The sequence below is a fragment of the Aplidium turbinatum genome, chromosome 2 (assembly GCF_918807975.1).
Source record: "Aplidium turbinatum chromosome 2, kaAplTurb1.1, whole genome shotgun sequence".
Taxonomy (NCBI): domain Eukaryota; kingdom Metazoa; phylum Chordata; class Ascidiacea; order Aplousobranchia; family Polyclinidae; genus Aplidium; species Aplidium turbinatum.
Genome location: NC_137473.1, coordinates 53,711,935 through 53,730,844, shown reverse-complemented (window position 1 = coordinate 53,730,844; position 18,910 = coordinate 53,711,935). Strand labels below are relative to the sequence as shown.

General features: G+C 37.0%; 2 protein-coding genes across 2 annotated transcripts in view; both read left to right on the top strand.

Moving 5' to 3' along the window:
- Positions 1–1,045: 1,045 nt before the first annotated feature.
- Positions 1,046–16,395, top strand: LOC145764423 (C-type lectin domain family 4 member D-like). The gene is made up of 7 exons (XM_082576037.1): positions 1,046–1,337; positions 1,901–2,067; positions 2,782–2,906; positions 3,664–3,803; positions 4,691–4,796; positions 5,790–5,898; positions 16,306–16,395. The coding sequence occupies exons 1-7, from the start codon at positions 1,046–1,048 to the stop codon at positions 16,393–16,395; spliced, it is 1,029 nt and encodes a 342-aa protein (XP_082432163.1).
- An 847-nt stretch (positions 16,396–17,242) lies between these two features.
- LOC145787018 (uncharacterized) overlaps positions 17,243–18,910 on the top strand; it is a 46,039-nt gene continuing 44,371 nt past the window's right edge. Inside the window, exons 1-2 of the mRNA XM_082598765.1 lie at positions 17,243–17,349; positions 18,203–18,338. Coding sequence (XP_082454891.1) covers positions 17,247–17,349; positions 18,203–18,338 — 239 coding nt within the window. The 5' untranslated portion in view covers positions 17,243–17,246. The remainder of the gene's footprint in view (positions 17,350–18,202; positions 18,339–18,910) is intronic.

Below are 18,910 nucleotides of genomic sequence, written 5' to 3'. Positions count from 1 at the left end.
TATCGTGTCAGTGACTGCACATCTTTTACTTTCTTAGGATTAACTGAACATGGACCACTGTATAGGGGTTCAGTGGGGTATTCCACCCGGGTGAATGCTGGGCTTTAAAAGGCGAAACTTTTGTTCCATCGACCCATTCATATCTGTAGAGGTTACGATTTGTAGCTTGTTAAGAGCATCATAGTTAAAAACTTTGAACTGTGTTATTTCCCAGTCCTTCACGTTGGTATTGTAGCATTTACCAAGCGCAGCTTTGAAATCTTTCATTTGATTTCCTTTCATGACAGTAAGCTGGAAACGCTCGCGTATCATTTCGTTCCATCTGGAGTACAACTCCACATGGTCTCGTCTTCTCTCCACCCTCTCGATAATGCCGAACTGTCGGTCACATGGTAGGTAACTGTGACCGCGCATGGGCAGACGGTGTGTTACAGAGTCAAATCTGCCATTCAATACTAAAGTATGCAGGTATTGCACCATGGTATTGTTGTGGTTTTGGCCACGACACCCATCGGTAAATACATGCAATTTGCGTGCATTTGCATCAAGGTGATTAGTGATGTAGTCTTGAAGGCAGCTCAAGACCTCATTTACACCCCTTCTAGCCTCTGTTTCAGGCCAGGTATATATTCGACTTTTACCAGTTTTTGCCAAATATACCAAAAACAAATAACCACAACTGCCGGCTATAAAACACATCACTTGTTGCAATGTGTGGATATGGCATAAAATCAAAACACAGACACTCTGTGTCCTCTTGGTCTTTCGCCAGTGCAGGTTTTTCTTTCAGTGCCGCATAGAATACTTTGGCTTTTCGCTTGTGTATATCAAGTTTGACTTTCAGTGCTCTCTTAGCCGCAGCATTTGATTCAAGTTTTATGTTTGCTTCATGCTCAGCACACACTGTGCATACATCTGTCTTTGGTCTCCCAAAGCCATAGTTGAAATTTAGTTTGTAGTACTCATAATAGTACCGATACTTTACTTCACAGTCTAGCTTTTCTGGGTCTTTACCATCTTTGTACTCAGCATAATGTTGTGGATAATGTTTCTCGAGAAACAAGGTATACATCTTAAGGACATTGAGGTCAGACCCAAGATAGCGCCTTTTGTTCCCGTGACCACCATAGTGAGACACCCGGCATGGGAAGCTGCCAATATGAGTATCAATTTTCAGCTTGATATCATCACTTTTAGTAACCTGTGTGCCATGCTTCCCTCTTTTGTCCTTTGGTGTGGTTCCTTGCGCAGTCAACTGAGCAACACGTCTAATCCGTTTTGGCCCAATCCCATGAAGACTTGCAAAGCCTTCACGACATTTGCATCAGTAACTGTTGGTTCAGACATCTTTATAGGAATTAACCTTTTTATTCAGAGATAAACTGAAGGCTACCGTACTGTATAACGACAAGGCTGATGCTGTAGGCTACTCAACCTGTAGCCTACCACAGACCAATAGACTGTAGGCTACGACAAACTAAACTAGTGCTGCCAATTCTAGTATTAATAATCTTTATTCAAAGGAAAGTAGGCTAAACTAAAAATACAAAAATAATGTTCAATACATAAATAGTAAGCTGTTGCTATATTTAGCTACAGCTGTAAAAAGTCCCACGAGCAAAGTCCCGCAGACTACACAAAGCCAACACTGTTTTTGCTTTAGCTGACTGAATGCAACAAGGGCCCAACCACCAGTTGGGCCCTTGTTGCATTCAGTAGAAATATTGACCGAGCATTTTTCACGTTTTGGTTATAGTAAATCGATCGTATTTACACGCATCATTTAGCGGACATCAAGAAAAGGACAAAAAACACAAAAAGTGAAAATTGGCAAAATGTGGAATTGGGCCCTTTTTGAATTTACACATTTTAGCTTTCAGTCGATGTTTATTTACTTCAGTGTATGCACAAGACTGCGCTCCTGGATGGCTCCCTTACAACCAGAAATGCTGGTACTTCTCCGACCAAGCGTTGGGCCACGAGATTGGGATGACGTGGACAGAGGCAGAGTCGTGGTGTCAACAGAACAATGCTCATTTGGCGAGCTTTGCAACCGTCGAGGAACGAGTAAGAAAACAAAATTGTTGTCAAATTTGGCAAATAATTAAACCGCAGTCTACTGAAAAATAAGTGCGGTATGTGTGTGAGTGGAGTGATAAAAGTAATGCATGTAGAAGGCACGTAATGCATTTAGAAAGCACTATTAAGAAAAGCTAATTCACATTTTGTGACTTTGGCTTTCGGCTTATAAGTCGCCTACTCTGCTTATTTTTGTCTAAAACCAGTTGTTCTCAAAATTTTTAAAGTCATTACTGCTTTCAAAGGATTGTCAAGTCTTACAGATTTTAAACCTTCAAAGGTTTAGCCCGAGTGAAAAGTTTGCGAAATTAATTTTAAATAGATCTATTTCAGTGTATGAGTTTGAATACGTTTTCCTAAATTCAATATTAAAATCTAACAAATAATATAAATATAAAATCGTAATCTAAATATATAGACATATATCATATAAACTAATTGCAGACAGTGACACATCGCTTAGGCTTTAAAATATTACATTAGGACTAATGTAAAACAATAACAAATAATATAAATATAATATTATACCGGCAACCTAATAATAAAGATATATGCTGTACCATGTTTGATATAACTGATATAAAAGCAATTCTCTTGAAGCTTGAACTTTAAATCTACGTCTCCTTTCAAGGGCCTTTAACTGAAATGCAGAGGACTACCATAACTTAAAAATATCTTATATTTAATGTCTTGTTGTGGTAGGATTGGGTGTATGACAACTACTTAGTGAATTGGGATGATACGAGATGGTGGATCGGTCTCAGCGATACTAAGGATGAAAATAACTTTGCTTGGACGGACAAAACGCCGTTTGACCCCGCTGTGGCGTAAGTAGGCTATGCAATGCATTAGTTGTGTAACGTGTGAAGTCCGTGGTCAAAACACTTCGTTCCCACTCCAATGTTATCAGTACGGACCCATGAAGTCCAGTATAGGCTATTATAAACCATACAGACGATTTCTGCTTCGAGAAAGATTCCTGAATGTAAAATGTTTGGCTTTGTTTCGTAAACTATTAAGTTAAGGTGAGACATATAAATAAATTTCTTGGTGCTTGCAGTAGGCTATACCAAGTGTAGTGCTTAATTAACATTTAAAAAGAACCATCTTTGGTGATCTCAAAGCAAAATAGCTCAAGCCTATCAAGTTACAGGTTTTACAGGTTACAGGTTGGACATTATTCGTAGCAGTTATGGTTTCTATGTTTCATACAAGTGTCATGTACTAATTTTCTTACCAGAACTGTGCTGTAAAGAAGCTATGTGACTACAATTGGTCACTTTACATTTTGTGATACTAACTTTTTTAAAGCTTTTAATTTGCCAAACTCCCGCATGTTAGCCTATAACGCGACTTAGTAGCAAACGTTTTAGGGAACAATTCTCTCACATTTTTGGTGACTTTGGACATTAGTCTCTTTTCCAAATATTACTTGGTGACCATTACTTAGCAGATTATGCGGTCAAATAAGCTGGATAATTAAACTGAATTTATAACACTATATAGGTGATTTTTTTGTAAACAATTTTTCTCACTTTGGAATTCATTTAGGATAAAATTTAAAAAGTGTGTAATTGTTTTTAGCCGATGGAAACCTGGCGAACCAAGTAACTCCGGAAAGGAAGATTGCGTGGAAATATGGATTGACAAGCCCCTCTATACCGGCCAATGGAATGACAACCAATGCGATAAAGTTGACCCATTCATCTGCAAAGGCGATACCGGTATTAATCGCTAAGCACCTTTTGTTCTCTACTGAACAGGTTAATTATGGATATGAGCGAGACGATTTCTCAAAGGAAATTTTGTAGGGTGCATGGGGGTTGAAACTTACGATATTAAGCTCACTGGTGGGGGGAAAGGGTTGGGGGGGGGTAACCACCAACCTCCCCCCATTGTGTATAAGCTTAACTAGAGCTATGATTATCTGAAAAATATCAAAAAAATTATTTATTTAATGCGTTTTCCAAGTACCTTATAATTTTTGTAAATTTTTTTTTGGTTTGAATTTTTAATATACGTGGATTTCTTGTAGGCCTACTTCGTTTAACAATTCGTTAAATGTACAAACACTTTCGATATCTTGCTCTACCCCAGCAGGCCAATGACTCATTTGCACATGAATTCATCGTCTACAGACGTTGAATCAATGCAAAAAGCAAATGTTTTCTAAAAACTATTTAGAGAATACGCTGTCAAAGTTATTTTAACCTTAACAACCTTTGATCATTTTGTTTTTTTCTAAATACTGAAAAAGTTTGGGTGTTCATCAAGATAGTTATCGTTTCTAGCACTAGTTGCAACGTTCGTCTGATACAAGTGAAAGTAAAAGCAATAACAAAAAAGTTGATTTGTTACTTCACCGACATTTCGCGCACCATGACAATGCTCATCCTTAGAGCTATAGGCCTACTCTTGTCCTTATTTAATCTATTTCTAAATATACGGGAATAAATAATAATCCAATCTATTCCTTGTCTAATTTATGTCATTCCTATTGTTACTGCTGAGTAGCTACCGGCGTATAGAGAGTAGACTTACTAACCAATAAGGTTAGAAAATCACGAAATAAGTTTGTGGTGTTCTAATGATCCCTTGTGTGCCTTTCCAGGCTCGTTTGAAACAGGGTGTCCAGTGGAGTGGGGACAGCTTGGAGACAATTGTTATAAAATAATCAACACTGAAGCAGAATGGAAAGCTGCTGACATAGACTGCAAGTAAGTTTAAATTTGAAATACCTGTAAACAAACCATTTCTTTTTTGCTTTGGTTCAAGGTCTACAGAAGCTTGAGCGATGTTTAAACAAAAAATATATCGTGTTTGCGTATTTTTGTACACACTGTTTATGAATGCTCTAACTTTAAGAAAATCTAGGGCTATATCAAAGTATTTGTTTCAGCTATTGAAGCTCATAGGTTTGAGGGTGACAAAGACACAATTTGAACAAAAATAGACAAGATTCTTGAACAAAACGATCGATTGAGTTTGTTTCACTAATTCAGTAACTTTGGAAAACGTACTTTAGGTGTCTTCAGTAACTACAGTAATGGCAGTTGATCGATATGTGAACTGTGATGTTGGATGCGGTGAGAGTGCTTATTTGACGTTCGAAAGAACGCCAGTTCGATACCTGTCGAAGACACGCAGTTGTGTCTTGGAAAATGAAACCCCTAAAGATGAACACGACGATTCATTGTTTACTTAATCTAAGTCTTCATCTTTGTGTTCTAAATGCCAGGATACAACAAATATGAAGATTGATCCAACAAATTAACATTGGGACTGATTATTACAATCGAGGAAGCGAACTTTGATTGTTGCATTTGTTGTATTTGCGCGAAAAAAAAAAAAAAAAATTGTTGTATTTGCTGTTGCTTGATATTTGATGTTGAGAAAAAGAACTAGAGAAGGCACGGAAATTTTCGAAAAAAACAGGATATAAAAATCCCAAGAAAAACGAAACATTAGAAAAAAAAAGCTAAAAGTACCACGCCCCCCACCTTCCATACAATGTGCCTTTTTCCAACGTCTTTTCCATCATAGACTGGGCCTCCAAAGCCATATACGACATCACCATCCAAATCCAAATTCGATTTGAAGACAAACCAATGCTCGGACATGAGCTGGAGCCGACGACGACGACGATTTGATGTTGTGTGTATTTACTAGTAGCCTAATGACTTTTAAATTTTTTATTTTTTTTATTTCAGAGCCCAAGGTTCAATATTGGCTTCGGTCACATCAGCTCAAGAGCAGGCAGACTTGCAAGGTTTCGTCAGTTCACAAAACGTTGACGTTTGGCTAGGCTACTCTGACGAGGTAAAATCCGTTGCAAGAAATTTATTTGTTCCAGTTGTGTGAGTTCTATCCTCGATTAGCAATGCAACGTAAGATTTATCGATGCATCACCCGTCCGTCATAGCATACACTGTAAACGAAAAAGGCTCGAAAAAAACCTTTAAAGGAGCTACTGCAAATTGGGTTCTTTTGAAAAAAAACCTCTGGAGGTTCTTGAAGAGAACCCATAGCCTACGGGCAGTGATAGGCATTATCGGCGATAATTCATCGGCGATAATTATTGGCGATAAATTTTTATCGCCAAAGGCAATATTTGATTATCGCCGATAATTAATCGCCGATAAATTTTATTTTGGATCAACACACAAGTGGAAAGATCATGAAAAGTAATATTTTTACTAGCCACCTAGTTAATGAAACTAAAATTAAAACCAGTTCTTCTTCAGTGCCTGAAGTGTGTGTTTGCACAGGTCGTTATCAGGGGAGGGCGCACGCCCCCTGCAGCGACGGCCCTGACAACACAATAATTTTTAGAGTTGCAAATTGCAATGCAATGAAATGCATGCAACAAGTCTCTTGTTGTTTTGCTGCAATGGGCAATCGCGAGTGCATTTTACAATTAAAATGTAAGCGCACAGGCGACACAACTCTCTTTGAAGCGAAGCGAAAGAAATTGGCAAGTGGTTTGTGAAAGTATCGCAATACGAGGCCGCTTTTACATCGGAAACAAGGTCTTTCGCGCCACCTCACGATCAACTATTTTATTCTTGTGTTTTCTTTTTTCGTTGGAAGTGTTAGTTTTTAGTAATTGTCGTAAAAACATAAAATCTCTCTCGTCAAAACATGAAACTTACTGTTTTAAGCGCATTAAATCTTTAGATGAGTAGATTAACTAAAATTGCAAGAACTTGCTTTGAGACGTGCGGTTACGTCACAAATAGAGATGTAAAAAACGTTTTTTTTTGTTTTTTATCGTTTTTTTTGTTTTTTATTCGTTTTTTTTGTTTTTTTTGTTTTTTTTACCTATTTTTTTATTAAATGTCACAATATGCAGCAATTAGGGTAAACTCATTGCAATAGCGTCTCTTTCAACAAAAAAATAGTCTCATAACTCGTATAACATCTTTCAAATGAGACAATATGTCTCTCAAGTCTCAACACACGAGCCATAAAGGTTTCTCATCGTCTCAAATAGTAACACAGTGTCCTATGGTTGGCACATCTCAAGTATTGTCTGTAATTTGGTTCAGCCAGTTGTTAAATGCAGTACCACACTCGTGTACAGTTTCGAAGCCACCTGGGATTTTGGTTAATGGGCATGTTACGTTAGGACCAGGTGGTCAGGGTCCTGTTTCTCTACTTCACAAAGGCACTTTTCACCAGCACACCACACCATTACCAGTACAACGTCAAGAGATTGTTCCAGTTGATGTGCATTTGGTGCAAACGTGATGAAAATCACACAAGCGGTTCTCGAGTTATAAGTGAAATAACCTTAGCCACTAAGTGGCTTTAAAGGAGCAATAGAAAAACGGCCATATCTCAAGAACCGCTCAACATATTTACATAAGTTTTAGCTCTACCCCCATGTTTTATGGGGTGGGCTATCTGTTTATGAATATTAAAACAAGTTTTGGCTACTACTTTTTGAGCTAAAAAGAAATTAACCTCTTGTCGTTACGCACCAATAAAACCATGGTGCGTAAATTAAAAAAAAAAATAATTGGGTAGAAGAAAGATTGATGACAAGTTTGGCAAAAACAGTGTAGTGCTAAAGTCCCAACTTTTAGCCCAAATCACATTTAAATGTAGTGAAAGATGGAAACGTTTTGATGTTTTTTTATTTTCCCTGAAGAGATTCAATATTCCTTTGTGACGTCATAGTCATGTTTGTTTTCCCTTAATCACACCATTGTGCTGTCATAGACATGTTTAAAAGAAGTATGGTTATTGGTTGCACTTAATCCATCCAATTTGAACTAGTTTGCAGAACTTTGAGACTTTAGCACTTTTTTTGTTTTTGCCTAACTTTTCGTCAATCTTTCCTCTGCCCAATAAAAAAAATTAAAGTTTGCATCATGGTTTTATTGGTGCGTAACGACAAGAGGTCAATTTCTTTTTATCTCAAAAAACAGTAGGCCTAGTTCTCAAATAAAATAAGTTTTCATCTTTGATGTTTGTTTTGTATCTTTATATCCTGCATTGTGGGAATATGGGTAAAACTTTATTCTTGTCAGGAAAAGCATTATAAAGCATTTATTCACTATGTGAACACTGAGCACTGAGCAGTGCTGAAAAACTCCACTTTAAAGGAAAAATTTCTTCATTCAAGGTTGGTAGAATGGTAGTTACTAGCAATAGTCAACATGGGTGGTGGGCATTTGAAAGGAACATTAACCTAAACCTTTTCTGACAAATGCACTAACTTTTGACAGCTAAAAATATCAGTGATAAGGTCTCTTGCATTATATGTCCCAAATAATCTGCAAGAAGCATCAATGACGAAGTGTCCAATCCAAGATCTTACAACACACGAAAAGAATACTTCTGTTTCAACATTTATAAAGCATATACATCGTTGGCAAGCTATCAGTTACAAAACATGTTTAAACAAGCTATTGGCAATAGCTTGCATTAGTAAATTACCACGTCAACAAACAAGGTAAATGTGTGTACTGAATACTGCCACCTTGTTTTGTCAAAATTTCGTCAACCCATTGAGTGTGTACAAGAATAACCAGTACCACAGTATACTAACATCATAGTCTAACTTCCATAAAAGGAAAAAGAAATTAACTCATCTACATTATGTCATGTATCAAATTTCATTAATTCAATGTTTGTCAGGTCTACTGCCACCAGGGGCTCTATCCACTTTTAGAATTCAGGGGGGTGATTTTTGGACAGTGGGCTAAAATCGTCATAGTCATTTCAACTTCTGGGGGGCTGCGCCCCCCAGACCCCCCATTGCAGCATCAGCTTCTTTCTGATCGAAGCATAGGGTTTCCAAGTCGTTTCACAAAGTATGTTTCAGAAAGGGCATTTTTGGGTAAGCAAACTGGTAGTCACTTAACAAGAAATATTTCTGGCACTGCAAATGAAAACTCGAACCAATCATTAACTACATTTTTCGTGACGTGAAAAAGGGCGAAAAGAAGATGATACAAAGCAAATCAAGTGCTGGATTTTCTATCAGCTGTTTGTTTGTTTGTTTATTTGTTTTTCATATTTTTACCCTGCATTGTGGAAAAGCGGACTTGAGCGCTATGCATCGGTGTACGCCTTCTGACGTACACCTGACCCACGCTGCAGCCGACGGCAATGTCTGTTTCCGGTTGTCTACTCTACTTATGACTTAAATTTGGTACTACCCATTACTCGAAATCGATCACTGAGTAGAGGCAATTATACTCATAGTGAAGTTTCTTCCCCAGAGAAACAACGGTAGCCACTTTAACAAGTCGAAATTCTGCCACTGAAATTGATTAGGATGAAACCGCCAACCAATCACAAGCTACGGTTTAAGTGACGTAAAAAATGGCGAAAAGAAGATGATAGAAAGCAAATTAAGCTGGTTGGCTTAAGGGTTAGGGCTAGAAAGTAGTCATTTCATTGACGCGGGTTCGATTCCCACTACTGCTATTGCTCTTTTTCTTCTGTAATTACCAAATAAAGTACAAAACAAGCATTAACTCTCTGGATGAGTGCGAGAAGGATCACAATTGGACGGTAGCCTCTTATAACATGTTGTGGTTGGTTGGCGGTTGCATTCTAATCAATTTCAGTGGCAGAATTTTGATTTGTTAAAGTGGCTACCAGAAACAACAGCAAGTGCGGGGGGGAGGAGTCGAACATGCAGGCTCTCGACGGCGAGCCCAACGCGCTAACCACTCAGCCACTGCTGCCGACTAAGTTGGCAGCTGGTTGGCTTTTTAGGGGTTAGGGTTAGAAAGTAGTCATTTCATTGACGTGGGTTCGACTGCTATTGCTCTTTTTGTTCTGTAATTACCAAATAAAGTTCAAAGCAAAGATTAACTCTCTGGCTAAGTGCGAGAAAGTCACAATTGGACGGTAGCCTCTTATAACATGTTCTAATTGGTTGGCGGTGTCATTCTAGTCATTTGCAGTGGCAGAATTTTTTCTTGTTAAAGTGGCTACCAAGCAAGCTAAGTTAAAACACAGTGTAAACGCCTGGCTTGTAGTTCAGGGTTGCCAAACAAAAAAATCATACTGAAATGAAATATATATTCATATTGATAAAAAATTCAAAATGTGCCAACAGCGAAAATATATTTTTTTAAATTTGATCAATAAAATATCACAAAACCTTTTCAAAGCCAAATGAGTGGGGGGGTGATTTTGCATTGATCACCCCCCCACTCCAATTAGTGGGGGGGTGATCACCCCCCTCACCCCCCCTTGGATAGAGCCCATGACTGCCACAAACATGCCAGAGAATGAAGAAGAAAGCGAAACAACATAGGTCCTCATAGGACTATGCAAGAACATATGCTGCCAAACACAAACACTTAGGAGTTTCAGCACACCAATAAAACTATTTTTAGTAATTTAATGTTTTTCAAGAGCACTATAATGAAACTAAGCTGTAAATTGCAAAAAAATTGCAACTTTTTCAGAAAAATATGAAAAAAAACAAAAAAAACAAAAAACGAGTGTTTTTTTTGGCTCAATTTTTCTTTGAAAAAAAACACGTTTTTTTTAAAAAAAAACGGTTCGTTTTTTTTGCATTTACATCTCTAGTCACAAACTCAGATTAAAAGACAAAATTCACACACAATAACAACACAAGATCGGTTATAGACTGTAAGATCGATTTTTTTCTAGCTTGGCGATATAACTTTAATCCAAAAATAATAACCGAATGCATAAGTGCCATTTAACTTAAAAAGTTAACCCATTTGTGCCGAAAGTGAAAGTACTTAAAAAAATTTTCGGAAAATTTAAATATTGCATAATTATGACCTAAAAAACATATCACAATTATTTTTTTCCTAATCGTGTTTGTACTTTTTGAGAAAAAGCCGTCCTATATATAAGACGCTAGGCAAATCCGTTATCAAATTTCACAAGTTTCTTGTGCGTAATGCTTAAAGTGCCTCTGACAGAAAAATAAATTTGCGAAATTTACCTAAGATATCAAAAAGGTGACACTAACAAACTTCCCTGACCAGAAAATTGTAAAAAATATCAACAGGCTACTAAGTTACACGCTTGCAAACTTTCGTTGACATCGGCGAATCTGACACTCATTCTATTGCGAAAATAAAAACGGCAACATCGCTGTGACGTCACCGTAAGCTGGAAGGATACAATCTGTGGTGACTGGTGACTTGGTTAGGTATAGTACGGCTACTGCAAAACGTGAATGTGTTGGGCTCTGTTGGTCTAAAGCATGTGCAAATTAAGAATTACCGAAATAGAAAAGTGAACTTACTATTACTACCAGGTTTTGATCAAATAGGTTGAGTTTATTTTTATCAAACAGCATCTCAATTCAATTGAAATTGCAGTTTCATAGGGCTACAATTTTGATACTTTTTTATTTGTCCTAATCTGGCTATAGCCATTTGCAGTGTAACAACAGTATCTCACAAACAGTAGGCTACCTTTAATTTATGGTTGAGGCAATGCTTAAAAATTGCTGTTCATGTGTATTGTTGTATTTAAAAATATCTATCCCAAATTTCCTTGCCAACTGAAAGTATTAAATGCAATAATTCTCATTGTTCAGATGCTTCTCCTGTTGCCTCAATAGACTCTTTCTATAATATTATAACTGATGCTCTCAAAGCAGCTTCTGATAAAATCTTTGTTGGTGTAAAGAAGAAATGTAACATATTTTCTGTTCCTGGTTGGAATAATCATGTTAAGCAAGCTCATGCTACTGCCAGAGAAAGTTACATCATGTAGGTGAAAAATGGGAAACAGTGAAATGGTTAACTATCATATATGAGTTGATGCAGAGCAAACGAAAGGAGTTTAAAAAAGCCTTTCGCCGTTGTAATCATGCCTCTGAACAACATAGAGCAAATGTGCTTGCCTCAGCACTCAACTTGGACAGCTCACATAAGTCATTTTGGCAGAAAGTAAAAAAGTCTACTTGCAAAAAGAGTTCTCTTCCTGTAAATGTTGGTGGAGCACAAGGTCCTGGAGCAATTGCTGAGATGTGAAAACATCATTACAGCTCCTTGCTAAATTCTAGCAAAACCAACACTGAAAAAGAATTTGTTAACTCATGTATTTCTTCTAGGGATAAATATTACAACTTTTGTTACAACATGGACACAATTGGTTCCTTGCTTGTCAAACTGCCATAAACCGCGCTGCTGGTGCTGACAAAATTTCAGCTGAACATATTGTTTATGCTGATTATTTGTTTTTATATTAGTGTACTTTTTAAATATATATGTGTCTTAGTCATGGCACTGTACCAAATTCTTGCTTGAACACTGTCTTAGTCCCGATTGTAAAGAATTTGAATGGCGACATTCAAGATTCAGGTAACTATAGACTTATTGCTCTAGCCACAGTAATCTCAAAACTGTTTGAACGTTTTATGTGAATCATCTATTGCCTTTCTGGAATACCAGTGACAATCAATTTGGGTTTAAGTCTGGTCATAGTACTGAAATGAGTGTTTTTTAATAAAACAACCAGTGTCCTCTTATATCAGTCATGACACTCCTGCTGGGTTTTTTTTTTCGCTGAGACTTTTCGGTCATTTGTCCGAAATAACTTGAAAAAATTCGGTCATTTTTATTTATTTTGGTCATTTTTAGTCATATATAGTCAATTGACTATATATTTTTTCGGACATTTTGACCGAATTGACTATATTTTTTTCGGACATTTTGCTAAAAAATCGGTCAATGACCGAAAAATGACCCCAAAAAAAAACCCAGCACTCCTGTATATTCTGTCTTTTTGGATGCTTCAAAAGCCTTCGACAAAGTCAATCATCATTTATTGTTTAAAACGCTTATCACACGTAACGTGCCTACTGCCTATCTATTTTGTTCGCTTATTGGAATACTGGTGACCTTTGTGCCTTTATAGTAAAAAAACCATGCAAGTGAGGTGGGAAGGTCACCTGTGCCAATCATTTACTGTGTCCAGCGGAGTCTGACAAGGTGGGGTGTTAAGCCCCTATCTTTTTGCCGTATATATATATTGATCAGCTTTCTTATCTCAATAAAACAAAAGTTGGTTGCTATGTTGGCAACTCTTGTCTAAATCATATTATGTTTCCTGATGACATTTGCTGCATCTCGCCTAGTTTGTGTGGCTTACAAAATTTGTTAGATGTTTGCCACAAGTATGCTGTTGAACATGAAATTACTTTCAATTCTAAAAAGTCATTTGGTATGTTATTCTCCCCAAAAAACTTTTATCTTTTACGTGCTCCTCTGCTACATCTAGGTAAATCTGAAATTGTGTTCACAGACTCTGTAAAATATCTGGGTGTATTTATTGATAGTTCTCAGATGAAAATTATATTTCAAGGCAAGTGCGCTCTCAGTACTGTGCTGCAAATAATGCAAAATCTCAATTTTTCTAAATGCTCACCCGCTGTAAAAAACAGTTTATTTCGTTCTTATTGTATGTCGTTTTACTTATCCCAGTTGTGGAACAAGTTTAGATCTTCTAGTATAAAACGATTACGTGTTGCTTACAATGACTCTTTCAGAATATTGCACAATTTGCCTCGTTAGGTCAGTGCCCGTGAATATCAAGTAATGAATAATGTAACTACGTTTGATGCTTTATTGAGGAAAAAACATGTTTTCGTTTATTAACCGATTGCATACACTCCTCAAATCGCTTTATATCAGACATGATGTCATCTGATTATTTTTATCGTTCTGAATGCTTTCAATTCTTCCAACGCTCATTATATGTAAATTTGTGACAGTAGATAGCCTATTTAGTGAGCTTTTAAACCGACGGCATCCAAGGTGGCTCTCTGTGATCTTTGTGCATTTTCAGTTTGTGTATTACAGTATTTCGTTGTTTTGTTTTCGATGTGGACAGCTTTGTCTGACGCAAATAAATAATAAATAAATATGTGACAGTGTCAGTGACAAAGACCGTGTGGTTTCTTTTTACGCTTTCCCACAAAACAAGGTGCTGAGAAGAAAATGGTAGAAGTTTTCTTCAAGTGTTCGAAAGTAGGATGGGCCATACAAAACTAGTCATATATGTTCTCTTCACTTCACTGAAGATAATTTTGTTAATACCACTCAAGTAAAAATGGGCTTGAGCAAACTTTACATTTTGAAGGAATTTGCCATAGGCTACCATCTATAACAGCAAAGATGCAACCAGTTGCTGATGATGATTTCAGCACTTCTAAACAACAACGTTTACAAAAACGTACCCTTGTACAGGTAAACTAGGCTTTTACATGTATAGACTCTGCTATGTACGTACTGAGGGCACATTATGAGAGAGAGAACTTTTATTTATTATGAATAGTGATGATGAATTAAATATGAATGATGATTCGTACAATTTCTTCATTTTTCACTTCAAGTATATTTTAGGTTTTGTAGGAACGTATCCAGTACAGTTTTATTAAACTGTAAAAAACAACAGATCTTTGAAAAAAGCAACCGCTTGTACCAACTCCGACTAAACTGTGATCCAGCAATCACATCTAGGAAACGTATGTTTCATCCGTCGCTAAGAACGCCGACTTACAATGACGTAATACCACCAAAGTCGTCCCAGAGCAGTGAAATATGGAGTTTCGCCTGTGGTGGCGCTGCGGAGCCGTCGTTTGATGTAAATTACGCCCTAACCAGTCGAGCTACGAGGTTAAGGTTAAAAAGTTTGCTAAGTATGATTCTGCGCAAGGAAATGCTTTAAAAAGTTACTATACTTGGATCCAACCTGTCAGGGGCACTTTAAGCGTTATTACATTTTACTTATTGCTCAAAGTGATAAATGGGAAATGTGTTGTTCATGTCTTGTCATGTCATTATTGTCATCGAGCATTTTATTGAAATGAAAGTTCAAAAAATATGAAGATGAAAATTAGCAAAGTAACACAACATCACTGAAACAAGTCATTGCGGAATATGATATTGCTTGAAGCATTTAACATGCAGACCGACATCACATTTTTTGCATCTTGTAGTAGTTTTTGCATGACAATAGGCGGATCAAGTTGCGTGGTAAAATTATGCTAAATACAGTATAACCTTTCTCATTTACTGTAGCCTACCTATGCGACATAGCCTACCTCAATTAAATATTTTTATTCCCACTAATACAGTGCCTACATTGCAATTCTTATCTCAACAACTCAGCGTTCTGCCATTGCTTTAATGATGGTGTTCACAAAGAAAACAAAAAAAAATTATCTGAAATTATCAGTAGGCTAAATTACGATAATTATGTTATTGTTCTTAAACAAACACGACTAATTTGACAAGCTTGATGGATTTCACAGTATGCACATTTTTACTACCAATAACGCTTAAGATTCCTGATAAATTTTCAAGCATTTTGCGTTTTTGGGAATTTTTTCAATTATTGCTGACTTTGCTGTAAACAGCCCTTTAAGCAGAAAGCAAAATACAAAGTTTGGAATTTTTTATGGTGTTTTTATTTGATTTAACTATTTTGCCTACTGCACGTAAGCGGCAGTGTAACTCAATTGATAAAAGCATCCAACTGGTATCTGCAGGTATAATTATAAGCACAGCGGTTACCGTACCTCAGTGGTTTGATTCTGGATCAAGCGGTTGAAGATTCGATACCCACTGCCGCTATTGCGATTCTATTTATGCATAACTTACAAAAAGTTTTGTCCCATTACAGTATATTATGCTCAATTTTTCGGCATGTTGATGAAAACAGTTCGTGCTGCGTGGGATGGGGCAGCGCTAATCAAGGAAAAAAAATTATCGTTATCGGACATTATCGGCAATAATTTATCATTTATCGTTATCGCTTTAGGCATTTTTCGTTTATCGATTATCGTTATCGCTTAACTGAAAAATGAGTTATCGCGCCCAACACTGCCTACGGGGTTACCTCCAAAGGTTTTTTTTTCTTAAAAAGAACATTTTTGGGGTAGCCTACTATTATGAACCTTCTGAAACTGAAGGGAAAAGTAAAAAGAAACATGTTATCTATATTTCATATATTTATGTGTGGAGTTACCTGTCACCGCATTCACATACTATAGTGTAGACCGTAGAATGTTGTTGGGCGATCACCAAACAACCACAGTTTGAGACTATGAATTTTCATTCTTTAGAAACGAAAGGAAATAAAGAGGAAACAGGCTACTATAACTTTGTCTGTAATCAAAATAAAATATTTTTGCTTTCAAAGTTTAAGGTCTATAAGAAGTAGATTTGCCTGACTGCTTATAAACTTTTCATTTGTTTATTGTAGGTCAAACCAGGCACTCTCCAATGGAGTGACCCTACAGCACAAGGGTCTTCATATACAAACTGGGCTAGTGGCCAACCATCAAATCCGTAAGTTCCTTATCCAGACAGAAACGTTAAAGCGATGCAATATTGACTAGTTTTTTTTAGCTATGTATACGACGCCTAATAACTCAGCGAAAGACGCCATGGTGAAAAAGAAATTGTAAAAATGTGACGCCCAGGATTGTGATAGCAGCAGCGAATAGCCAATGTCTAGATGCAGCTAGCCAAAAATAAAGCAGGTATTGGTGGTAGATGGTGAAATCCCATCTTGATAGCGAACCATACGAATAGTTGGTGCTATTGTACCGTGGGGGCTACCCTATTTGCTAGCGGACATATTCAAATGAAAAATGTGAACTGACCATATTAAAATGAGGTGAATAAGGATTTACTGACCATATGTTTAGAATAACGTCTATTCAGTTTTTGGGAATATTATAAAGTATTTTGTGATATTTAATTCAAAGTTATTAATTATTTCTTTTAACATATAATCATTATGCATTTTGCAAAAGAATAGACCTTTGGCCTCAAAAGCTCAAACAAAAAAATTAAAATGTAGGCCATTAGCAGACTATTTTCAAATGAGACTGCTTAATAATGAAAGTGCGAATCTTTTCAATGGAAAGGCATCCTGGGGTTTTGAGACTGTTCAAGTGAATGGCTCCAACTGGCTCAAAAAGTCTCTTTAGCCCCAATGTGTATATTTTGGCTCAAAATGGGGGTCCTAAAACCCCCTAATTTCTCGATTGAGGTGGACATGAAAATGTAAAGCACCTTAAACCTTAAGTGCTTTTTTTTCTAGCGCAAAGTGCTAAAATACAAAGAAACTGATTTTTCTTCCATCAAATTGAAATCTAGACAATTTATTTTATTATTTTCTTCGTTAGGTTGCCGTACATGGGAAGTACGTGTGTTGCTATGGGGGCTGGTCTCAACTACCAATGGTCGACTTTCAAGTGTAGTGTAGAAAAGAAATACGTTTGCCAAAGAGGATTGAACGGTAAAAATAATTTGTTTAGCTTGATCATTCATATTTTTCTTTTTGAGAAAACAATTTTATATTGAAATAGTTTGTGAAATTGTTTATTTATTGTGGCTCAGTGGTTAAGCGCCCGACTTAAGATCAAGCGGCGCTGGTTCGGCTCTCTGGGTGTGCGTTTGAGTAACGCAGTTTAGGACTGTTCTCCATTCAGCATCACCCAGTGGATGGAATAATTCTTCGCCAACAAGACTCCAACAATCGGAAAACTTCACTCTGCCAATCTCGGTAACCGGCCCTGCGTCAAGAGTCTCTACAAGTATATGAAACTACCAGGAATAACCTATCAAGGCTTTGTCAGTCCGAAGATAAAGACTCAAAACCTATCAACCATTCTCTGAATCGTTTTTGCCTTGATAATGATAAAACGTTATTTACTGTGGCGTTACACTTGTAAAGGTCTTTTAGCGACAGGCTAATTTTAATTTTGTATGAGATTTACGATGCCACCACATTAGGCCATTACCCGACATCCTCACTGCGTTGTACAAAAAAATACAATCGGTATCGTTTTTAAAGTCTTCGATATGACTCGACCTGGAATCGATCTCAGATCTACTTGTAGTAGAGCCTAATAAAACCGATGTTCTTGTTCAGATTCAAGCCTTCCAGAATGATTCCAGAATTGATGAAATTGAAACTTTGCCATATACCAAAATAATAAACAAAATGCATTAACATTTACTTACATGGTCTTTTTGCTTCTTTTCACTGACAGAAGAATCTTCAAGTTTTTCTGTATATTCTGATGGTTGATTGTCTGTGGTAGGCAAATTTAATTTTCTATGATTCCGCTGCAAGTTTTCGTTTGCAGGGAAGTGTCCTTATGGATGGAATCTACTTGCTGGAAAGTGCTATGAGTTTGTCATCAACTCGAACAGACTTCAGACTTGGACCACCGCAAGCGAAACCTGCAAGGCACAGGGAGCTAAACTTTTGAGAATTGAAAGGTGATAATTTGGTTTTGTTTTACGAGGAAAATTGGTGTGTGATTATTTTGTCATTGTACAAAACTACTTTTGTCTGTCCAATTGCTCAATATCCTTCTCCGATGAGAAATATCTTGACAGCTTACGTTTACGACGATTGCGTGTAAAGATTGATAACGGTATGTTTTTAAATCTATCCTGCAGACAGTGCACACCGTTTCGGCTTTTTAGCCTTCTCAGTGCAGTAGGTACACTGGGTATGGCCACGGAGATATATACCTCCATGTTACGTTTTCCCATTTGTGGAACCTAAGCTCCAAAAAATGGTACTACCGCTAACTTTGCCAAAGTGCTCAAACTGTAAGCAGTGAGCTTTGCGCAATGCACAGCAAGGTGCCTCCAGTAAAGTGTTCAATCGTCATAAGCCAAGAGCGTCTATAACTGCAGACAGTGCACACCATTTCGACCTTCCTGTCTCCTCAGTGCAGTAGGTACACTATACTGTGTTTTATTTATATTTAATTTTAATTGATGAATAGTAATTTCTTTACCTTACTTAATTGGTTACAAGTGTAACTCGTTTTTGAAGTTGA